Source organism: Syngnathoides biaculeatus, chromosome 19 (assembly GCF_019802595.1).
Source record: "Syngnathoides biaculeatus isolate LvHL_M chromosome 19, ASM1980259v1, whole genome shotgun sequence".
In the NCBI taxonomy this organism is placed as follows: domain Eukaryota; kingdom Metazoa; phylum Chordata; class Actinopteri; order Syngnathiformes; family Syngnathidae; genus Syngnathoides; species Syngnathoides biaculeatus.
This window is the reverse complement of record NC_084658.1, coordinates 13,385,352-13,401,234: the sequence shown is the minus strand read 5'-3', so window position 1 is coordinate 13,401,234 and position 15,883 is coordinate 13,385,352. Positions and strand designations below refer to the sequence as shown.

At 44.7% G+C, this 15,883-nt stretch overlaps 1 protein-coding gene across 1 annotated transcript in view; it reads left to right on the top strand.

Moving 5' to 3' along the window:
- The window catches only part of atp8a2 (ATPase phospholipid transporting 8A2), a 44,590-nt gene extending 29,326 nt beyond the window's left edge, over positions 1-15,264 (top strand). The window contains 13 exon segments of the mRNA XM_061804695.1: positions 1,039-1,211; positions 3,154-3,337; positions 4,740-4,850; positions 6,962-7,036; positions 7,753-7,875; positions 8,099-8,177; positions 8,622-8,683; positions 8,775-8,831; positions 9,840-9,947; positions 12,117-12,205; positions 12,289-12,393; positions 14,212-14,303; positions 14,385-15,264. Coding sequence (XP_061660679.1) covers positions 1,039-1,211; positions 3,154-3,337; positions 4,740-4,850; positions 6,962-7,036; positions 7,753-7,875; positions 8,099-8,177; positions 8,622-8,683; positions 8,775-8,831; positions 9,840-9,947; positions 12,117-12,205; positions 12,289-12,393; positions 14,212-14,303; positions 14,385-14,479 — 1,353 coding nt within the window. The 3' untranslated portion in view covers positions 14,480-15,264.
- The last annotated feature ends 619 nt before the right edge of the window (positions 15,265-15,883 follow it).

The window sequence follows — 15,883 nt, the reverse complement described above, 5'->3', positions numbered from 1 at the left end:
TACATTTTCATGCACGACAGGTATATATATATATATATATATATATATATATATAAATAAATCTGTTAAATTTACAATTTTTTTAATATTTATTATATGTTGAATTATATATTAGATTTATTATATATAAAAAATAAAAATGTAAATATCTTTAATTTATTATGTTTATTATTATTTACTATATGTTTAATTATATTTATACATACATTATGTTTAATTTTTAAATAAATGAACTTTTTGGAGTTAAAAAATAAATTTTTCATACATGTTGATGCACGCCAGGTTTTAATTACATTTTAAATGAAAACATTTTTAAACATGCAAAGATCACTGAATCTAAATGTTCTATTATTTCTGTGGGTGATTATCATTTTAAAAATTTTAAATTTTTGTGCAATTTTTTGTGTAATTTACAATTTTAATTGTATTTTTTTAAATACAATTAAATTCAATTTAACAGAATAGTTGATTTATTTCAGTGTAAAAAAAAAAAAAAAAACGAAAAAAAAACATCTGAAGTGTTGCTTGTACTGTATTCCATTCAGAAACTTTTTATGGAGCGCATTTGAGTCGCCAGGCAACCAGCGGGGCCCTACAGGAGCCACTTAATAGCCCCATAACCCGAATAAAGAGCCCATTAGGGGATTTTCTTGCACTCTCGTTAAAAGCTTAAACCGCGACGCGCGCTCCAATTTCTCTTACCTTCTCACCGTTTTGCCCGTTAAAGACATTTTGATGTCGTACTTTCGGACATCCTGCGTCTCACCTTGTGCGCGCCCGTGAAACGTGGTTGACGTGCACGTGAATAACCTATTTGCCACCCCGTTTTTCCCCGGTCGCTAATTCGACGCTGAAGTCATCGTCCGCAGCCTTTTTAGTAACTTTATACCTGCGCCCTTTATTGTTTAGTGCTGTGGCTCTCAAATTCTTTGCCACCTGAAAGAAATACTCAGCTCGCCAAATACCACCATCGTGACCAACAATAAAACGTGTTTTGTCTGCATGTTATGTGACCGTTTGTCTTTTTTTTTGTTGCAGGCGACCCGCTCCACCCTGACCGCCCACTGCTCGTCCCTGGGCGACTCGCTGGGGAAGGAGAACGAGCTGGCGCTGATCATCGACGGCCAGACGCTCAAGTACGCGCTGTCCTTCGAGCTGCGGCAGGCCTTCCTGGACCTGGCCCTGTCGTGCAAGGCGGTCATCTGCTGCCGGTGGGTCGCGTTTAACGTTCCGCCTCGGGCGGGATTGTTTACGTGACGCGTGTTTATGTGACACGCTTTGAATGTTTTCTTCCTGTTTCCTTTTTTTTTTTCCCCTCATGAAGTTTCCACTCAACAAGCAGCTGTAATGCTTAACAAAAGAGTTTCCACTCCTCGTTGTGTGTATGTGTGGGGTTGGGTTGTGTGTGTGTGTGGGGGGGGGGGTGCGTGTGCGCAGGCAGGAGGGAAGTAATTGGCTCATTGCATTTCCAGGCCGTATCCGGACTCTCGCTCTCCAATACCTTGCAAACAAACCTCCAGCTTCCTTTTGTCTGTCCTCCATCCCTCCTTCCATCACTCCTCCCAAAATAGGAGACTTCCCGTTCAATTTTGGGAATTGGTCCAGGAGGCGTTTTGCGCGTTCCGTCCCGGTCGATACCCACCCATCCATATTCTGAGCCGCTTATCCTCACAAGGGAGTGCCGGAGCCCATCCCAGCTGTCGACACGCAGGAGGCGGGGTGCACCCTGAACTGGTCGCCGGCCAATCGCAGGGCACATCGAGACAAATAGTCGCACTCACAATCACACGTATGGACAATTTATAGTGTCCAATTAATGTTGCATGTTTTTGGGGATGTGGGAGGAAACCGGAGTGCCTGGAGGAAACCCACGCAGGGACGGTGGAGAACACGCAAACTCCACACAGGCGGGGCCGGGAACGAACACGGGTCCTCAGAACTGTGAGGCCAATGCAGCTGATCCGCCCGAATAAAAATTAAACTAAATTCCTCAATTTTCCAGCACATTTGGCAACATCACCCCCTGCTGTGTCAACTGAAATTAATCTCCCAAGTGCTCTTACCGTGTTGCAAATGTCACGTGACCAAACGTGCCAGCAGGTGACCCGCGTATGCTACAAAAACTAGCATAACGACGGCTTGATGGTATGATGGGTTTGCTAAAAAATGTATTCAACCCATCATGACATCAATCCGCCGTTACGGGATTGAACCCGGGACCTCAGGACTGTGAGGCTAACGCTTTCCAGCTGAACCACACCTACAGTGCGCACCTGGTTATAAGCCTCACACAGTACATCTGTAGAGGAAATACCATTTGGTACATACATACGCCGCAGCCGTGTAAAAGCCGCAAGTGCCCACATTGAAACGCGAGATATGTACAAAGAAAGATGGTATACAGATAGTTTAAAGCTAACGCTGGCGCAGCGCTAACAGGGCCGGACCGGTAAAAGTCACTTCCTCGGCACATATATTCCACCGGTCTCACTCTTACCTTTTCCGCTCGAGTGCCCCCCTTGCACAAATTAGCCGCATAAACCGCAGGTTCGAAAGCGTTGTGAAAAACGTCGTGGTTTATAGGCCGTAAATGACGGTACATTTAACATTGATTTTTTTTTTTTTTTTATTTGACTACAAATATTTGCAATTCCATACATTACATTTTAATTGAAGTTCCGCATGGATCCCCGAGCTTGCTTTTCACGCTAGCCGGTTTTCTGCCACATGTTTGAACGTTTTTATTCCCAATTCGAATCGATCTCAAAGGGAAGTTTTGTTTTTGCAAATCCCCCCCCCGTGACCTCGCTGCTCTCGGCGTTACCCCCCCTGCCCCTCCCCCCTCCCTCAAGGGAAGCATCTCTTAATGGAGTCTTGTCATTGTCTGAGCTGACAGAACCGGTTGTAGACACTGGATCAGTCTTACATACGGGTCAAGAGGGTGGAGCAGCACCTGGGGCGCGCACATGCTAACAGGCCGAAAAGTCTTAGATGACAACGATAACAAGGAAGTCGTAAAAGCATGTTTGATACTTTAATAACGCAGATGGAATGTAGACAATGCAACAATTTATGCATTATAAGCTTTAGTGTGATTAATTTATGTTTTAAGAAAGTGCCGTAATCCTTTTTTTGTGCGGGCCCGGGCCGCAGAGTGTCGCCGCTGCAGAAGTCCGAGATCGTGGACATGGTGAAGAAGCACGTGAAGGCCATCACGTTGGCCATCGGGGACGGCGCCAACGACGTGGGCATGATCCAGACGGCCCACGTGGGCGTGGGCATCAGCGGCAACGAGGGCATGCAGGCCACCAACTCCTCCGACTACTCCATCGCGCAGGTGGGCGGAGTCGCCGCTCACTCACGTGCGCCGGACAAAATCGTCACGCGTGAATCGCGAAATTCAATTACTATTAAAATCTCGCAAAGATAAAGACAAATGTGAAAAAAAATGAGACCTCGTCAACAGGGTTTAAAATTCCCCAAAGCAGATCAAATGGAAGACAAAAGGAATTTGAACCCTCAGTTGCAGAGTTTATCTTGTCAGTGTGACACACACACACACTGCGTCATTTTTACAGTTGTTTATCTGCCCCCCTCCCCCCCGCCGCCGCCCCCCAGGGGCCTGTCGCGCAATCTGCCTGCCTATCAACGCCGCGCTCGCCTGCACTTTCGCCTCCGTATTGGTCACGGTCTGGCCGTTCCATCAAGATCGCGTCTGTTTTTATTGCTCTACGTTGATGGCTGGACCGAACAAGAGTTTGGATTTCACTTTGAAACACTTTCAAACAACAATTACACTTCCCCCATTGAAATGAATTGAAGGGCCGTTAATCCGTTCAAAACATTTTTACATTTTCATTCAACATATCACATGTTTTCAAATAAAAAAAGATAACACCGTTGATTCTTGTTGGTGATTATAGAAAAAATATTTGTAACATAATTGAATACAATATACAGATTTAAACAGTTTGTGCATCATGATTTCATGCTTTTATTCTATGGACAGAATGCAGTTTCTTTAAAGTGTGCACACCTTGGCCAACGGGGGCAGTATATCATTTATTTACTTACTTAAAAGGGAGACTGCACATTAGTCAAGACCAGCAGCGACCCCGAACGGGACAAGCCGAAAGAAAAAGAATAAGTACAATACTTGTGTAATGTGTCAAAGCTATTTTACAGCTAATTTCTATTTGGAGTCCCTTGGCTAATGACTTAAATCACAAACAAGTCATGTCAAAAAGTTAAAATTTGTTAAAATTATTCAATAAATCAGACTTTTCACAATTAAAGAGGGCCTAGAGCGCCTAACTTATCAATTGCAAGTTGCAAAGTGCCTCCAGAATTTTAAAGTGCTACAGTTTATGTTAATTATTTATAAGTAATTAACAATTTTTAACGAAGGTGATGGTTACAACTGCTTAGTAAGCAGCAGTAATAGTCATTCTCCCCATTGGATAAAGAATATATGCCTCTGAGTTTTGTACCATTGTCTGTTTACATGTGCTGCCGCACCAAAAGTGTTCAAACATCCGGCGCATAACCAGTGCTAGCTTCATTAGCCTCCACCATTCGGGTTTCACATTGCGTGTTAACATTAAACGAGCAGACTCACAAGGGGAAATTGTCTTTCTTTTTTTTTTTTTTTTTTTTTGTCGGTCAACTATAACTGCGAGTGTGTGTGTGTGTGTGTGTGTGTGTGTGTGTGTGTGTGTGTGTGTGTGTGTGATTGACAGTTCTCATACCTGGAGAAACTGCTGCTCGTGCACGGCGCGTGGAGCTACAACCGCGTCACCAAGTGCATCCTGTACTGCTTCTACAAGAACGTGGTGCTCTACATCATCGAGGTACGCGCACGCACGCAGGCCCAGGCGCCCGCACGGCGACAGACAGTTGCATTAACAGAGACGTTCCGCAGCTGTTGCCGGACACGGCTGACAGTGATGGACGAGGTGCCCTCGTGGTGTCTGCTTTCCGTCTCCGATGTACAGGCAAAATGTTTAGATAGGCGCTGCGGAGACTTTGGCTCCGACCGGTTACAATCAGCATTGTGCGTGTGCTCACAGAAAGTGGCCCTTTTTTGGGCACAAATTCCCACTTTAGAGCCATTAAGCAACACGACTTTTAGCTAGGCGTACTCCCCATACTGCACATCTGTACTATACTTGTACTCGTAAAATTGCTCCGATACGATGACATCGATACTGCCATCGGCATGCCAGCCCGACGTAGAACTTTTGGGTAGGGCTGCGTGGCAGCTGTGTTGGAGATACTAAAGCTAAACACGGATTCGAACGCACGGCCATGTTCTGCTTTCAAATAATATTTGATTCAAATCAAAATAGATTTGACCACAATTACAAAGAGTAATGGCAATATCAAGTATCCCTACTCTATGGGTTTTGGGTTAGCTTAACCTAACAATAATTACTTGTATTTTCTGCTCATATTTTATTCCAATATAATTAATATGTGTTGACTATTTTTGTATACTTTTTGGCCGTATATCTTTTTATCTATCTATATCTTAGACTTGTGTGTGTGTGTGTGTGTTTTTTGTCTAGCAATTTAGTGGCTGTTTTACCCTTTTTATGTATTTTTTACCCCCAAATTGAGTATTGAATGGCAAAATATTGGCAAAAAACTGCATAAATATAATAAGACATTAGACATAAATATTATGAAAATATAAAATGAGAAATATTTCCATATAATTTCTAAAATTGAAACATTGGTTCCTAATATTTTTTAAAACAATAAAAAAATGTTCGAATGGTCGTAATCATCCATCCATCCATCCATCCATTTTCTTTGCTGCTTTTCCTCACAAGGGTTGCGGGAGTGCTGTAGCCTATCCCAGCTGTCAATGGGCAGGAGGCGGGGTACACCCTGAACTGGTAGCCAGCCAATAGTCATAATCACTCCCTACTCATTTTTGTATTTTCTTTTTTGTTTTAGTATTTTAACGTTTTCATAGATGAACATTTTTGGATAATATTTTCAATTTTTCATGAACTATTTTTTTTCCCCCCCCGACAATTGTTCTCCCACTTGAGGATAGTTTTTCACTAATATATATATATTTTTTTCTAATATTTTCATTTTTTTTTTCTTCATATATATAAGAATAAATGCGGTACGGCCCTTGGAAGCAAAAGCGCTTCCGACCAGTTTGAGGCTATTAACCGCGTGCGTGCATGCGTGCTTGTGTGCTGTTTGAGGTCAGCTGCCCTCGCTTGTCTGTTATGATGGGGGGAGGGGGGGGTGCGTGGGGGGTGCTGTCAGCTGTGCCCCTCGACCCCCACTTCTTAAACCCCCTCCGTCTCTTTGACATTAAAGATGCCAGCAGGTGCAGTTCCTTATGGCAGTCTACGGCGTTTGTGAGTTTATTATCTCCCATGTCGGGTTCTCTGCATGCCAAAAGGTGGGAGAGCATCTCGGTGGGGGGGTGGGTGCATTTTTACATGTACATTTTTCCCAGGGAGCATATTACCTTTGCCACTCTGCACGTTGTATCCACATGTGTGCATTGTGTGTTTCTGTCGAATTTATTTGTGTCGGTTTTTCGACGCGTTGCAGTGATTGATGCCAGAAAAGCTCAATGGCACCGCAGGAAGTTAAACATCACGTTTTCCACTTCATACATCACCGGGCAGACAACGGCCTGGAAGCCAGACAAGAGCGGAACACAATCTGAGTGTCTTCTGCCGAGTGTCGTCTATTCATGTGGTGAATGGACGGAATGAAAATCTTTTTGTCGACTCAGTTGCACAAATAGTACGGCAGAAATTGATCCGCCGAATGCAAAATGAAGAAATACATGAGCTCAAGTCGCGGCTACCGACAGAAATGAACTCGAGCGAGGTGCTCCCGATGCATATTCATCATCGTATATATATATATATATATATATATATATATATATATATTTGTGACAAATTTTAATTTGTGTTCTCAGCTGTGGTTCGCCTTCGTCAACGGTTTCTCAGGCCAGATCCTATTCGAGCGCTGGTGCATCGGCCTGTACAACGTGGTGAGTTGACCCCTGACCGGGTTCACGTGGAGCATCACCGGCGGCCGGCGGGCCGTCCGTCAAGCGACGGCCTTATCGGCTCATCGGCGCATGCCGCGGACGCTCCTTGTCCCCTCTGACTTCTGTGTGACCCCTTAGGGCAATTTTTCAAGCGCGCTATTTCTCTCTTGATGAGCTTCCAAAGCTTACAAGTTTTTTCATGAAAACAAAAGCTTCCCTCCCCCGCCAGAAGATCTCCACTTTTTTTTAAACTTTTTTTTTCTCTCTCCACCCAAAAAAAAGAAAACAATAGAACATTTTCCATTAATTTTGAAAAAATGCTCTTTTTCTCCCCAAAAATTGAAGGGGGATTTTTTTTTCCTCAAAAACTATATTTTTCCTGTATTTTTATTACTTTTCCTGTATAAAAATCTCATCACAAACCTTTATTGAAATAAAAATGAAAAGTATTTTTTGGGGTAAAAGTCAGTATTAGAGAGGTGTGGGGTTCAGCTTATTATTATTTAGGTTTTTGGCTGACAGGGGCACTTATGGTAAAAAGTGGAGTGGGGGGGGGCATACCCTATTCTCCCCGCCAGTTCTGCCGCCCCTGTATAACAAGTATAACAGCAACATATTTAATAATGTAATAAAATGTTGATGCAATTTTTCTGAAAGTACACGTTTTTTTTCTAATGTAGGTCAATATCAAATATCCATTTCTGTGTGTGTTCCAGATATTTACAGCCCTGCCTCCGTTCACTTTGGGCATTTTTGACCGGCCATGCAGCCAGCAGAACATGCTCCGCTTCCCTCAACTGTACCGGATCACCCAGAATGCCGAGGGCTTCAACACTAAGGTACGCACGCACACACACACACACACACACACAGACTGTATTGGACCGGTTTTGGAGTGCAGTTTGTTTGACACAGCGGCGAGTAAACAAGGACGTCAAAGCGGGTCGGGCCTGGTCCAAGGCGACCTTCAGGCGATTCCTAGACGCTGAATAAAGTAGTCTTTCTTGCAGAGGCTCATATGATCATATTTTCATATTTGTGTGTGTGTTTGTGCGTCTTCAGGTGTTCTGGGGTCACTGTATCAACGCACTGATTCACTCGATTATTCTCTTTTGGTTTCCTCTCAAGATGTTAGACCACGGTGAGCGTCAACACTCATTTATTATTATTTTTTTTTTTTTTAACGCGTACTAGTGTAATTTTTTTTTCTTGGAAAATGAAACACTTTTTTTACAAATAAAATTAGAGGGAAATTTGTGTAAATTATAACTTTTTGTCATACCATTATAATTATAATATGTAATTATATAATAGAATAATATAATTTATAATTAAAATATTGTTTAATATAGTTATCATCATGATAATTATGTTAGTTAGATTATTGGCATAAAGTTGCTACCTTTGTGTTGGGAAAAAATACTTTTTTTTCCCCTTGATAGTCTCACTTTTCATAACATTTGAACCGTCTGGAAAAAACTTTATTTTCCTCCTCCTATTAATAACTTATGTAATTCTCAAAAATGTCTATTTTCTTTTTTTAATTTTATTTTTTGACATGCTTGTGTACGCGTGCTGTGCACAGACTCCCCCTTCAAGAATGGTCAGGGCAACGACTACCTTTTTGTCGGAAATATGGTCTACACGGTGAGTTTGACCTCTTTTTTTTTTTTTTTTTTTTATGCGTATGCGTATGCGCCTGCGATTTAAGAGCGTTTGTCAATGTTTGTGCCTGCAGTATGTCGTGGTCACAGTGTGTCTGAAAGCTGGGATGGAGACCACTGCTTGGACCAGGGTAAGCGGTCCGGGAGCCCCCCGCTCGCTCCAACACGAGTTGCGGCCGTATTGAAAGGCCGACCGGTGGAACAAAATGCAATTCGCTTACAAATGTTTTCTCCAGGCGCTTTTTACGTGGAACGCCGCGTTCGGCAGTGATCAAGATTTGGATTTATTAAACTTTATTTTCCATGTCTTAATTATTGAAAAAAAAAATTGTAGAATTGTAAAGATTTATAGAAGTTTGATTATTTTTTTTATCTACATTTATTAGATTTTGTTAATTTTTTTTCATTTATTCGGTATATTAAAAATAAATATCCTGTCCAAATAAAAAATTGAATCTTATTCACTTTAAGTTATTAGATTTAGTTGGGCTTTATGTTAATTCATCAAATATATTAAAAAAATGAAAAATAAGGGTCCAAGGGTTTCATTTTCATATTTTAGATATGTTGAAAATATGAAAATTAAAATGAAGATGCTATGTTTATTTATTTCAATTTATTAGCTGTATGAGAATTTTATTTGGAAAAAAATTGGGGTAATAGTAAAATAATAGGGGGTAGTAATAATTCTTTTAAGTACCCTTATCAGTTTACAAAAGTTTTTTTTTAATCTGGCATTATTTCTGTAATTACGACTTTGGTCCCATAATTAGTGCTTTTTTTTAATAAAGCACACACACACAAACATCGACACACACGCTGTAAAAATGGAATATAATGATATAATATATAAGATCGAGACGAGGAACAGATCCCGTTTGATGCTAAACAGCGGTTCGTGAATGGCGGCGTGAAAACGGAAGCTGGGCTGTGAAACGTTTGGCGGGCACGCAGCCTCCGTTTCCACATGACGTGACAGTCATGAAGCCGGGGAGGGGGGGGGTGTTCAGGTTCTCTGGAATTCACGCAGTGTCCCTTTGCTGCACATCACAGAGCAAGGGGCCCCTGACATCTATATTGAGAGCGTGTACTATTTGTACTATTTGGCCCCCCCCCACGCCCCACTTGTGTCTCTCCAGTTCTCCCACCTGGCCGTCTGGGGAAGCATGCTCCTGTGGCTGGTCTTTTTCGGGGTCTACTCGGTCATCTGGCCCACCTTCCCCTTGGCCCCCGACATGCTGGGTCAGGTAAGTCACACACACATTTCCCCCCCCCCCCGTCGCAGTTTCAAATGACTTGATGGAAACTCCAAACTCCTCGAGCGGGTGTTTGCAAAATAAATCAATTGTGTTATAAAACATTTAGTAGTTACAGGGTAGTTACCATTATAGGGTCTCGGCGAGACTGGCTTCTTGGGTGTTCCCTGTCGGGAGCCCCCCCCCCTTGCGAAAGGGCGTAGGTAGATTGGCGCCCACCCCCCTCCCCTTTCGCCAGGTTTCCCGCACCTGCCGCTTGTCACCCGAAGCCACCCCCCCCTTTGCGTCTTTACTGCCCTTTGAGGAGGCGTTGACTTAAGAGGGTGGGCCGCTCTCGCTCCTGCTGCCGAGGAGGGGGTTAATAAAGAGGGCGGGGGGCACGTCGGGAGAGGCGGGGGTGCTTTAGGTGTGAGGCAGAAGGGACTGTCGGGACCAGCCTCGTTCTCGGCCCATTAATTCAATTTATGTCAGAAATGCGGAATGCGCTCAAATATCCCAGCAGCTGCTCCCATCCGACGGGGGAGCGGTCAGACGACACCCCCGCAAGCGCTAACACCCCCCACCGCCAACATTTGATTGGGGGTAGTCTCATTCTTTTTATATACTCTTATTTTTATTATTCTTCCTTTTGTTTTCCATGATTTGATTATTGACTTAGTTTATTGTTTTTCTTTATTTTTGTGCTACATCTGTTATATATATTCCTTTTATTTTAAATGTTTTATAGTTTTAGTTTATATTTAATTCTCTATATATGGTATGTATTTTTATTTTAATATTTTGTTTCCTTGTATAGTTTTTTCAGTGTACTAAATTTGCATTTTGTTATTGGGATTGTTTATAGTTTGACCCTTTTTTTTTTACATTTGCTTTATTTGTAAAATATATTGATTTTTTTTTTTTTTTCTGTAGATTTTTTCAAATTTGTGGCTTTTTCAATATTTGGTCTTTTGAAATTGATTTATTTTAATATAGTTTTTTTCCCAATTTTGAATGATAAATGAAATGGCATTCATTTTGACAAATGACGTTTTTGTGTCATGTTATCAATTATATATATTTTTTCACGTTAGTCATGACGACATTGCTGAAACAACAAATGGTGAACTCCGTGGCTCACTCCTGCGGGTCTTCATATTTCCACATTGAGTTGTAATAACTTGTCCATGCGCTATTCGTGTCCCAACTGTGACTAATAACCCAGATGGATGAGACCTCGCTACCATTTACGATTCCAACTCTTGTCACGAATATTTCCTCTTAATTTTCCACCTCTTGATCCTTCTCCTTCCTCATGGGGGGGGGGCCTAAATTATCTGCGCGGACTCTATAGTTCCTTCCCCACCACAGCTGCTTCCACCGCTCGTCCGTCGACCGACTCTGGAATTCGCCCAAGTGAGCCCAAATTGGAAGCAGATATTCTAGACAGATGGGCGACGCTATATTGCAAAGCTTTTCAGCCCGCACCGTCTAATGTGTGCGGAGCGCGGCGGCAAAAGTTGGATGACTGTTCGGAGGATTAGTCACCGAAAAAAAAAGGACGCGGGAGGGCCGTCGGATAGTTAGAAACCGGTTTGACGGATCAGCATAAAAATTGGAGAGAAACGTGATTCGTCATAGGACGCGCGAAAAACGATCCGAGATCACAATTGGACAGAAAGTTGGCCGCGTCGGTTTGAAGCTGCCATTTTGGGTCCACTCCACCAAGATCAAACGATAGAAGTTCAAAATAAAAGTATCGTAATGCCCGGCCTACTGACTCACCGAGTATATTTGGTACATACGTACACCGCAGCCGTGTAAAAGCCGCGAGTGGCCGCATCGAAACACGTGATATTTACAAAGAAAGATGCTAATGCTAATGCTAACAGGGCCGGTTAAAATAAAACTTAACTGTAAATATCACTGAGACACGCCAGTAACACAGCAGCAACACGTTAGCACAGCGCTGACAGTGCCGGTAAAAGTCACTTCCTCGGCACATATATTCCACCGGTCTCACACTTAGCTTTTCCGCTCGAGTGCCCCCTTGCGGCCGTGAGGAAATGCACAAATTAGCCGCATAAACCGCAGGGTTGAAAGCGTGTGGAAAAAAGTTGCGGCTCGTAGGCCGGAAAAATTACGGTACATTTTTTTGTTGCGTGTGTGTTGTCCCGGCAGGCCGGCAGCGTGCTGCAGTGCTGGTACTTCTGGCTCGGTCTGCTCCTGGTGCCCGCCGTCTGTCTACTCAAGGACTTTGTTTGGGCGGCGTACGTAAAGCGCGTCAAAATGACACACTGGCGTTTGTGTTTGTTTTTTTTTTTTTTAACCAATCACAACGCTTTGTCGGCAGGATACGTCGTTCCGTGAGGAAGACGCTGCTGGAGGAGGTGCAGGAGCTGGAGGCCCGCGCCGTGGACCCGGGTGCGGCAGTGCTGAGGGACGCCAGCGGGCGCAGGTAAAGCGTCACGGTCCCCATACGGCTCCGTCATTTGACTTCCTCACCCTCTCGGGCCACCGTACTGATGCGTGACTATTTTAAATGAGCTGTGTTCACATTTAACTTCGCCATCGAGTGGCGTGTCATAAATGACCAAGTTGACGAAACCAAAATTCTCATTATCAGAACCAAATCGAAGGCCGATGTCCCTTAGAGGCGGCACGGAGGTAGTAGCTCCCGTGTGTCAACTGTCCTGCCGTGTGACCTCTTAACCTCCGATGACCTTTTGACATTTTGTTTTTTTTTGCATGCTCATCATTTCCATTTTTTGGTTTGTTTTTAAATATGAAACTCTTCATAGGTGGACCAATTTGACCTGCTGCACGGACCTGGTGTGTTGTCTTTTGATAATCCGCATGTGTGTGCGTAGCAGTAAAAAGTAAGCAGTGGTAGATCGCTAGCGGACGTCCCCCGTCCCTCAAAAGCGCCCCCTTTTACGTCGAGACAAGCCGCTTTCTATGAGTTTCGGGGCGCTCCGCCCCCTCCGAGAGGCTCGAGGTGCGCTTTCATCAGCTCCGAAGGGGGGGGGGGCGAGGAAGCCGGCCGCTCATCATCCGGAATGAGAGCCGTTAGGAGCACAGCGGCGGGCTTGTAAAAAAAAAAAAAAAAAAAAAAAAATAGAGCACATCTGTGTTTGTAGTCTGGGAAAAGCTGCGGAAAGGTAGGGGGAGGATCCCCATGGCGGCGTTGAAATGGCGCACATCCTTTTTTTTTTTTTTTTTTTTTGTTCTCGATTTGGACAAACGCCCCATTTCGCTTTTTTTAAAGGCGCCAGGAGCCACCGGCACTCCCCGCGACCCTCGTGAGGATAAGCGGCGGAGAAAATGGATGCGTGGGGTGGATGTTTTGGGTTAGGTGGTCAGAAAAGCAAAAGCAGAGCAGTGACTTGAAATGACGTCGTTGCGACTTTTGAGGAGATTCATATTTTTCGATAGAGCAGACGTCATTAGCTAGCTAGGCTACAGAGGTCTTTCCCCCCCCCCACCCCCACCCCCGACTTCCCACTTTAAAGGCTTCCATCCCTCGGGAGCCTCCCTTGTCGTCGGAGCACAGAGCCCCATTCACCCGCGTCACGTTTGCGGCGACGGCGACGACGAGGTGTTTCGGGGAGGTGTTAATACGAGCGAGGCGCTCCGTTATTTTTTGCCCGACGGGAGCGGAGAGGAGCCGTGACGGCGTGTGGTCTCCGCACAGAGGTTCCAGTCTTCGCCTCTGAGAGTGCAGTGGGATGGGGTGGGGGGGTCAGGTCCACTGTGGGCGTCCTGCTGACGAAAGCGTAGACGTATAGACGTCCAAGCTTTGGTCATATTTTGTGATCTGCACCAATCGGCTTGACTCACATCCGAATATATTGATTTGTGGCAATTGTTCTGGTCCCAATTCCGGAAAATTCCAATGAATTAAAAAAAAAAATGTCTGTCTCTGATTAAAAAAAATAAAATGCCGATTATCGAGTTGGGCCACGACGGCGAAATCCACATTCACGACGTCCAACTGTCATATTTTTTTTTTTTTTGGTTCCGTTGCGGTTCCTGAAGGGTGCGCTTGTCGGACGGCCTCGGAACGCGCCAAGCCAAGCCAGGCCCGGCCCGGCCGACCCGCTTTTCCGCAACTGTAAACAGAATACATGTTGACCCAGTCGAGTCAATAGTTAGCTCTTAAGTGTGTGTGTGTGTGTGTGTGTGCACCCCCCCCTCACTTTTTTTTTTTTTAACCTTGGAAATGAAATGTCTGCTTCCTCTGTCACCCCCCCCCCCCCCCCCCCCGCCGCCGCAGTCTAAACGAACGTGCCCATCTGCTGACAAGAGTCTTTAGGAAGACGCCCTCCAGCATCGGACGCTCCAACTCGCTGCAGCAACCCGTGACGCGTGAGTACGACGCCGGTTTTCGCTGCGCGGCCAAAGATTGGCCCGCTAACATGTTCTTCTCCCCCCCCCCCGCCCCAACAGACGGCTACGCCTTCTCCCAGGAGGAGCACGGCGTCGTATCTCAATCGCAGGTCGTGCGCTCGTACGACACCACCCGCCAGCGGCCCAGCATCTAAGCCCCACCCCTGCCCGTCACAAACGCCATCCCCTAACCCCCCAAGCCCGTGAGATGTCGCCGTGGCGACGCGACTTCAAGCTCTACGGATTATTCCGCACTATCGAGACGTAAACTACGATGCGACCGCCGCAAGTCAGAGACTGCTCGAGAAGCCTGATTGGTGCGTTCCACTGTATCCTTCTGTGTGTGTGTGTGTGTGTGCAAGTGTGTGTGTGTTACACCCCTCGCCATTCAATCATCACATGAAGGGAATGGCGAAAGGTGTGGGGAGGTGGGGGGGGGGCGTCCAAATAAACACGCGCGGATGAATTCCATTCCGAGCGCTGCCAAACACCACAGGGGATGCGACTGAGGCGGAACGCTCGGACCCCCCCACCCCCACCCCCACCCCGCCAAATCGTGGAGCCTCCATCTCCCTTATCGCTTCACTTCCTATCTGTCCCATCTCAACTACTGGACTTTTTTTTTATGTTTTCTTTTTTTTTTGGCTGTTTTTTTTTTTTTTTTTTTGTACTTAAATGTCCTAGAGAAGAAATACTTGACCATGTATGGGAAGCAGTTTGAGTATCGTAATTTCCGGCCGACAAGCCCCGATTTTTTTCCCATGCTTTCAACCCTGCGGTTTATGCGGTGATGCGGCGCTAGTGTTAGCGCACCTGGTTTATAAGCCTCGGTAAACAGAGTTTAATGCTAGTGCAGCGATAGCGTTAGCGCACCTGGTTTATAAGCCTCAGTACACAGAATTTAACGCTAGTGCGGCACTAGCGTTAGCGCACCTGGTTTATAAGCCTCGGTCCACATAAAGAGTTGAGCGCTAGCGCCGCGCTAACGCTAACTTTAAACTCTTTCTGTGTACCAAGGCTTATAACCAGGTGCGCTCTGTAGGCCGGGAATTACGGTATTTATTTGAGATTCTACTAATACACTGAAATGCACCCTGCGCTAGTATGCTTGTTGTCCTCACTAGTAAGATAATTCAGCACGCTACAAGAGCGATTAGGGTAACCTAACAGAACCAGTACATCTTACTTCACGAGAAGGGCAAATACCGATACCATCCTTATTTCAAGGTATCGGGTACTCTTGAAGACTGGTGACACTAGCCCAAAAAAAAAAAAAAATAAAATCTGACATCGAGTAAGTCCTCCTCACCAGTAGTTAGTGCTGTTTTTTTCCACTACTGTATTACATTTCCGTGTACTAGTAGAATGAATAGCGGGTGCACAAGTAGTAGCAAGGCAAAAGTGATGCAGCAGTTGTATATTTTACTGACTTCAGTATCACTACTGACTTAAAATACAACCAACCTCTTCACTATTAAGTACAACTTCTGCATAGATGTCAACTCGGGTACTGTTTTGCCTCACTACTAACGTACATTTCTACTAGTGCGGCGTAATTG